An 8,764-nucleotide genomic window follows, 5' to 3' on the forward strand; every position below is an offset into this window, starting at 1 on the left:
TAAATTTGATATTGAAGCAACGTATTAAAGATTTTGAAATATTATTTTTCTGAATTATTTATTATTGAATATTTTGTAAGATTTTTGTACTCATTATGATGGAGCTGTGAGCTCTTTATTGTGAAAAAATATTATTTATGATTTATTTTGGCATGAGCAGTGAGCTCTTTATTGTGAAAAAATATTGTTGTTAAATTATTTTTGGCAAGTTACATTATTTGAGCATTTGAGGTGCAAATTGTGATATATTGTGATATTGATACGCATACGGTGGTATAAGGTCTGGGTATTGAAACGCATGCGGTGAGATAAGGATGTCTTGATACGCGTGGCTAGTAGGGGGAACTACTAGAAGTCATGCGGTGTGATAAGGATAGCTAAAACGCGGGATGCTATTTCGGGAAAAATATTTTCTTTCAAATAAATTGTGAAGGTTCCCGTGGTGAGATAAGAAAATGAGATATTGTGAATTTGTTTATGATTTGGGACTACGAGGCGGTACCTCGAGAGTGCCCTTGTTGATATTGATTTATGGCCGCAGTTGCCTTGATTATTTGTTGTGATTTTTTTTAAAGTTGAAAGGAAATTCGGTTTTGTTTCCACGAGATATTATTTGAAATTCTGTTTTGATTCCACGAGATATTATTTGCCATTATTTGATTAATTAAATGGTGATACACTACTTGATTCATTTTCAATGTCATTTTATTTTACTATATTGTTAAACATTTTACATGCCATTATTATACTCCAGTAGGGCCTCACCTGACCTCGTCACTACTCTATCGAGGTTAGGCTTGGCACTTACTGGGTACCGCTATGGTGTACTCATACTACGCTTCTGTACATCTTTTTGTGCAAATCCAGGTACATCTTACTAACCTAGACGTCAATGAGTTACCTGCGCACGGAGACTTCGAGGTATATCTGTCAGCGTACGCAGACTCCGGAGTCCCCTTCTATCATTCTTATTTTGCTTCCTTATTTTTCTTTAGACCTCGATATATAGAGACATTGAGAATAAATTTTTAGAAGCTTGTGACTTATTTCTACCGGATTTTGGGAGTTGAAATTTTTTAAATTGTAGTTTATTTATTTCATATATTTATTATTCTTCCACATTGATAGGCTTACCTAGTCTTAGAAACTAGGTGCCATCACGACATCCTACAGAGGGAAATTAGGGTCGTGACAATTGGTTGGTGGTATTGATCCTCCGATAGAAAGTTTGTTGAATCAAATTCTCCGTCATATCATTGTTGGAGCACTCTTTCACCGTTGTTCTATACATTTCCCATATCTCGTGCAGTGGGTCATTGGGCTCTTTCTTGAATGATAGAATTTCATCCCGAATAATAGCCATGTGCCCGGGAGAGAAGTACTTTGAAATACATTTCTCCGCTAGTTCATCCCAAGTATGAATGGAATGATTTGGCAAATGTTCCAACCAATCTAAGGCTTTTCCCCGTAGAGAGAAGGGAAAAATCCTTAGCCTCAAAGCATCCTCGGAGACATTTGTTTGTTTGCTCCCCGAACACGTATCTACGAACCCCTTCAAATAATTATATGCATTTTGACCCGGTGCACCGGTGAAGAACTCTCGTTGCTCGAGCAAAGTAAATATCACGTTGGTTATTTGGAAGTTGCCCGCCTTAATACGGGGAGGGACTATAGCACTTTCATACCCTTTATTCGGCAACACCCGGTGTGGAGCCGCTCGTGGTGGAGGTTGGGGTGGAGCGGGTACATTGTCTTGAGGCGGTCGACCTCATCTATTGGCCTGAGGTTCAAGATGGACCTCATCCATTTGATCATCCTCAACATCCACATCCCTAACGACTATGTTTTCGAGATCGTTGTTTGCTATGATTGCACCTACAACACTCACACGTTAGTAACAAAGAAGAAAAAGAAGATATACCAAAAACACACCTAACTATATAGCTAACACCGTTTTTAGCTCCCCGGCAACGGCGCCAAAAATTAATCTCGTCCAATTTCACTCCTCTCTTTGAGGTTATGAAAACGGTCGATGCAATAGTAATACCTAACAAGAGTCGGGGTCGAATTCCACAGGGAGCTATATGAATGGGTGTTAGTAGTATATAACTTATCGCGCGAGTTTATATATCTAAATTTAGACTTCTGCAATATTTGGTTTTGTAGGAAAATCTAAATTAAACTACAATTGCGATTCAAAGGATGAAACTAGGAAATTTTTTTTGTTGTTTTTCACATGATATAAAAGTCCTAGGGCTATGACTTTCACCTAGGTGTTTGCCTAATGGGTTATAAACTTTAAAGCTTGTTTTATTGGTCGGGGTGTATTATAGCTATCAACACTCAAGTACTCACTCAATACCTCTCGGTCAGAGAGTGATTTTGCCTAATTTGGCTTTCTCAAGTTCAAATGGGTATTGAACAAAATAGTTGATAAGAAGCTTACATCGGGTTTTACTATCTCTAGGTTCAACCCTTTAATTGGGCTTATTAATCTCTCGATTGACCCAATATCGTGCTAGCCAAATTTTCCTAGACTAAGTCTCTCTTTCTCAAGGAGAGACCATGTCAAATAGGCATGAATTAATGTTTGCAACCATTAATTCTTCAAATAAAAATAAGAACATAGCTAGATAATAAACACTCAACCATAAACAAGCAATAAATCAAATACCCATTAAGTTTACACACTAGGGTTGAGTCACAACCCTAGTGAATATTTAGCTACTCATGATTAAACTAGAAGAAATAGGAGAAGAAATGATAATTAAACCCATATTGTTAATTAAAATGATGAAATCAATATTCAAAAAGCTCAAAATAGCAAAAACTACTAAAAAGAGTAAAAGAAACCGTCTGTTGTAGCAGTTGATGTAAAAAATTGACCTAAAAAGTGAAACTCTTCTATTTATACAAAGTTAGAATTTTCGGACAAAAATGCCCTTTGTTCTGCGGCCGCACAATTCCATGTGTGGTTCGCACTTTTCTTCAGCTTGACAGGAGTGGAAATATGCGGCCGCACTGCTTTCTTTTTGCGGTCTGCACAATTCTGAGTGCGGCCGCACCTTGCTTTTCTACGGTCTGCACAAATGTGAGTGCGGTCGCGTGGCTCTTCTTCTGCGGCCGCACAATAATTATGCGGTCCGCACTTTGAGATGCAGGTTCTATGAACTTTTGCTCTAACCCAGCTTCTGCGGCCGTACAATTTATGTGCGGACCACACTTTTCTCATTTCTCTTATGGGAATTTCTTCACGACCTGCGGCCGCAAATGATATTCTGCGGTTCGCACTCCTGAGCTTTTGTGCATGTTTTGGTCCTTGAGTTCAGATTATTCATTCTTGAGTTAGATTTCATATTGGGAGCTCCTCTTCCAATATTCCTGCAATTAAGCATATTTCATCAGTTTTCAGGAACACAATTAAGCGCTTTTGGACTAAAATGAAAGCTAAAGAGCGCTAATAAGTAGTCAAAATCCCCATTTATCATGTGTCACCTATAGAAATAGTCTACGCCTTAGAGAAGCTCGGACAAAAGGTGAAGTGGCCGCAAAAGATGAGGTTGGACCCGAGTACCAGAAAGTCGGACGCCTTATGCGAGTTCCACCAAGAACGAGGGCACAAAACTGAGGATTGCATCGTCTTAAGACATGAGGTCTTAAACATGCTACGACAGGGACACCTCAAAGAGTTGATGAGCGACCGGGGAAGGATCAACTTTTCCAGAGCTCGCAAACAACATCAAGGACCGCCAAAACCACCCTCGCCGACCCGCACCATCCACATGATCATCGACAGCGGTGACGATGCTTCCATCAACAATGTGAAGTTCACCACAACTCACAAGCTCAAACAGTCAATCACCCATGAACGGTATGATGAACTCGAAGAAAGTATTATCTTCGATAAGTCAGATACCAACGGTTTGGTTTTCACTTACTATGATGCCCTTGTTATCACTTTACGAATTTTAGATATCGATGTGAGACGCATTATGGTATACGATGGGAGAAGCCCGTGCATTATCCACACTCGAGTACTTGCACAAATGAAACTCGAGGATAAGATAGTGCCGCGCTGCATCACGCTAACAGGATTTAACAATGCAGTGGAGCAAACATCCGGCAAGATTACACTCCCCGTCCTGGCCGGCGGCGTCACTATGGAAACCACGTTCCATATCATGGACCAGGTCACAATATACAACGCCATAATAGGGCGACCATGGATACACACCATGAGAGCCATCCCCTCCAGCTTGTACCAAGTCATCAGATTCCCTACTCCATGGGGAATATTCAGGATACGAGGAGAACAATGCACATCCCGGGAATGCTACCACATCGCTCTAGACTGCACGGTCACTCAACAAACAAATGATAAAGAAAAAGAGGCATAGCAATCAATAGGGTTGAGGTCGATGCGTGATGATAGCAAAAATATCATTAGAGACCCCGATACGATTGATCGCGGGATCGACCGTAGAAGACCTCGACCTCATTCAATTAGACAACGATGACCACAGTAAGAAAGCTTACATCGGCTATAAGCTTCAGGAGCCAGGTAAATTTCGTCAATTCTTAACTACTAACGCGGACTTATTTTCTTTTAGCCATGCAGATATGCCAGGTATCTCGAAGGAAATATCCACGCACAAGCTGAATGTCGATCCATTCCATCCCCCGGTGAGGCAGGTTAGGCGTAAGTTCAACTCCGTAATTGATGATGCGGTACGCGAAGAGGTAGAAAAACGATTGGAAAACGGCTCCATCAGGGAGTCAAAATACCCCCAATGGGTCGCCAACGTGGTCATGGTGAAAACGAAGAATGGGAAAAGGAGGATGTGCGTAGACTTTACAGATTTGAACAACACATGTCCCAAAGATTCATTTCTGTTACCCCATATCGACTAACTAATCGACGCAATGGCCGGGCATGAACTACTGAGCTTCTTGGACGCCTACTCGAGCTATAATCAAATCCTCATGGAAGAAGAGGATCGGGAGAAAACCACTTTCATCACCCATCAGGGGACGTACTGCTACAGAGTCATGCCCTTCGGGTTGAAAAACGCTGGGGCAACTTACCAAAGGTTAGTGACGAGGATGTTCAAAGACCAACTTGGCATAACATAAGTCTATATAGACGACATGCTGGTCAAGTCCAAAAGGAAAGAGGATCACATTGACCACCTAAGAGAAACCTTCAACATACTCAGACGATACAGAATGAAATTGAATCCCGAAAAGTGTGCATTCGGCGTGGCCTTGGGAATATTTCTAGGTTTACCGGTGTCACAGCGAGGGATTGAGGTCAACCCTAATCAAATCAGAGCAATCGAAGGAATACCATAACACCTAACCACCAAAAAATAGGTTCAGTGGTTAACTGGTCGTATCACCGCCCTTTCAAGATACATTTCACGATCATCGGATAGGTGTCACAGATTCTTCGGCGTACTCAAGAAGGATAACAACCTCTAATGGACTTCTGAGTGTGTCCAAGCCTTGAAGGAACAAAAAGCATATTTGGCATGTCTACCTCGCCATATCCGAAGTAGCTGTGAGTGCAGTCCTGGCCTGAGAAAATAAAGGTACGTAGTCTCCCATCTATTACCTTAGCAAAACACTAGTCGACGCCAAGACGAGATACCCTCACCTCAAAAACTGGCTCTGGCCCTAGTCGTAGCTTTTCGGTCGTCTCGACTTTACCCCAAAGAAGCATTTTGCATAAACCCGAGCTATCTGGCAGGTTGGCCAAATGGGCCATCGAACTGAGTTAGCACGATATCACATATCAGCCGCGAACAACGATAAAGTCACAAGTCCTTGCAGACTTCGTTGCCGACTTCAGCCCAAAAATAATGCCCGAAGTCGAAAAAGAAGTCGTCCAAGCTTCTCCCCAAACACAAGACATTTGGGTCCTGTACACTGACGGTGCGTCTAACGCGTAAGGGTCTGGACTGGGACTCGTACTCGAAGTCCCAACCGGAGAAGTGATTCTCCTGTCCATAAGGTGCCCAGACATGACTAACAATGAGGCCGAGTATGAGGACGTAATTGCAGGGTTGAGATTAGCACTCAAATACGGAGCGAAACAGCTAAGACTATGTTGTGATTCTCAACTCGTTGTCAACCAAGCCACAGGAACTTTCCAAATCAAGGAACAAAGGTTGCAAAAGTACCAGACCGAAAACTGCAAGCTGCTGCGCGAGTTCGACAAATCTTAACTCGACCAAATCCCCCGAACATAGAATACCGAGGCATACGTCCTCGCCAAATTAGCCATAGCCACCAAAAATATTGCAACCGGAGACGGAAGTGTAGTCCACCTTCTTAACTCATCGATAGACCTAGTTGAGGTAAGAACCATAAACCTAACTTGGGACTGGAGCATCCGTATTGTCACATATTTGCAAGACGGCGTACTCCCAGGTGATAAAAAAGAAGCCAAGAAACTAAGAATGCAAACAACCAGGTATATCATCATCCATAACGACCTGTATAAGAGAACGTACGACGGCCCTCTAATGAAATGCTTGGGCCCAAATCAGACTCGACGTGTTGTTGAAGAGGTCTATGAAGGACATTGCGGAGATCATTCCGGCAATCGGGCTTTGGTCAGATGCCTCATACGGGCAGGGTATTACTGGCCCAACTTGAAAAAAAAGGTCGCGGACTTCGTGAAAGAATGCGAGCAATGGCAAAAGTATGACCCAATGATTCACCAAGTAGGCGAACACCTCCACTCATTCACTTCCCCTTGACCGTTCATCCAATGGGGAATGGACATCGTAGGCCCCCTCCCGACAGGTCGAGGTAACGTACGATTCTTTTTGGTTTTGACTGACTATTTCTCTAAATGGGTAGAAGCAGGAGCATTCACCCAAATAAGTGAACATGAAGTGATTGCCTTCATATGAAAAAACATCGTATGTCGATTCGGCCTCCCGAAAGAGATCAGCTGCGACAACGGACCCCAATTTACAGGAAAGAAGGTCGCTGAATTTTTTGAAAAATGGCATATCAAAAGAATACTTTCAACGCCATATCATCCCACAGGCAATGAACAAGTGGAGTCCTCCAACAAGTCGATACTGAACATCATGAAGAAAAAACTTGAAGACGCCAAAAGGTTGTGGCCGGAAATATTACCAGAAGTACTCTAGGCCTACCAAACAATGCCGAAGACAAGCATAGGAGAGACGTATTACTCATTAGTCTATGGGACTGATGCAGTAATATCGGTCGAAGTTGTGGAGCCCAGCCTAATATACTCCCATAAGAGCAGACCAAGGAATGATGAAAGCAGAAGGTAAGAGCTTGAGGAAGAGATATGGCTTAGGTAAGGATGATCGCCCAAAAACAACAAGCAGAACGGTATTATAACAAAAAGGCAAAAGTGAGGCCACTCAAAGTCGGGGACTACGTGCTTAAAGCTAAAACACAAGCAAACAAAGACCCACGGGAAAGTAAACTGGAACAAATTGGGACGGCCCGTACAAAATCACGGCAACAACGAACAAATGGTCATTCCAACTAGAAACAATGGAAGGGAAGCTACTACCAAACAACTAGAATATTACCCACCTCAAGTACTTCAACTTTTAAGAGATAAAGCGTCCCCCAAGTCGTACTCAATTTTCCCTCACTTGAGTTTTGTCCCAATTGAGTTTTCTCAAAGAGGTTTTTAACGAGGCGACGAAAGGGACACTTCAGGTCGAAGAGCACACAGATGGAGGCACATGACGGCTAGTTCATTGCTCGACCTCTCAAGACTTCTCCAGGTCGACCAATGAAGTGACTAGATAAAGTGGGACTAGAACGCCAGCCAACACTCGAAAAAAGACGTAAATTTCTCCAAGTGTATGAACAAAGTACAAATGCATGAAGTTTTTTTCCATTTCTCCGTATATACAACCAAGGCAAAGTTGCCTTAAAGTTCACAACGTCGACAAATGCCGCACCTAGAGGCAAATCTTTCTAAACATAGGTTATATTCGACCTCGTTTGAATTAACACCTAATTGACCCTCGGCCATAACCAAACATAGGTTATATTCAACCACGTTTGAATTAACACCTTACTAGCCCTCGACCATAACCAAACATAGGTTATATTCGACCTCATTCGAATTAACACCTAACTGGCCGTCGGCCATAACTAAACATAGGTTATATTCGACCTTGTTCGAATTAACACCTAAATGGCCCTCGACCATAACTAAACATAGTTTATATTCGACCTCGTTCGAATTAACACCTAACTGCCCTCGACCATAACTAAACATAGGTTATATTCGACCTCGTTCGAATTAACACCTAACTAGCCCTCGGCCATAATTAAATGTAGGACATATTTGACCTCGTTAGAACTAACATCTACTAGCCCTCGGCCATAATCAAACTTAGGTTTTGGTTTGACCTCGTTCAAACTAACACCTGCTGATCCTCGACCGTAATTAAACTTAGGATGTGTTCAAACTTATTCGAGCTAAATGATTACGGCCAAGAAAATCAAAAAGCATACAGGCGTGAACCAAAGAAAAAGAATCAGGTACAAGTAACAGAGTCGACACTTCATACTTAGAATATTCTTACAAAGGCTTGTAAAGATGCCTACAAAAATCGCAGAAGTTTGCAGCAAAATAAGTGAAAGAAAAAGAAAAACTATTGGTCGCCACCAGGACTATCAGTGTTATCGGCTTGACCATCTGCCCCCTCACCATCACAACCGCCCCGAGGGTACGCGTCCTCGTACCAGGCAT

General features: G+C 42.3%; 1 protein-coding gene across 1 annotated transcript; it reads left to right on the forward strand.

Moving 5' to 3' along the window:
- Nucleotides 1-3,782: 3,782 nt before the first annotated feature.
- Nucleotides 3,783-4,397, forward strand: LOC138898492 (uncharacterized). The gene has a single exon (XM_070184561.1). The coding sequence runs from the start codon at nucleotides 3,783-3,785 to the stop codon at nucleotides 4,395-4,397; it is 615 nt and encodes a 204-aa protein (XP_070040662.1).
- Nucleotides 4,398-8,764: the final 4,367 nt, after the last annotated feature.

The sequence above is a fragment of the Nicotiana tomentosiformis genome, chromosome 9, assembly GCF_000390325.3.
Source record: "Nicotiana tomentosiformis chromosome 9, ASM39032v3, whole genome shotgun sequence".
Classification (NCBI taxonomy): Eukaryota; Viridiplantae; Streptophyta; class Magnoliopsida; order Solanales; family Solanaceae; genus Nicotiana; species Nicotiana tomentosiformis.

Coding starts and splice junctions, on each gene's coding strand:
- LOC138898492 (XM_070184561.1), top strand. CDS start 3,783: ATGATCATCGACAGCGGTGACGATGCTTCCATCAACAATGTGAAGTTC.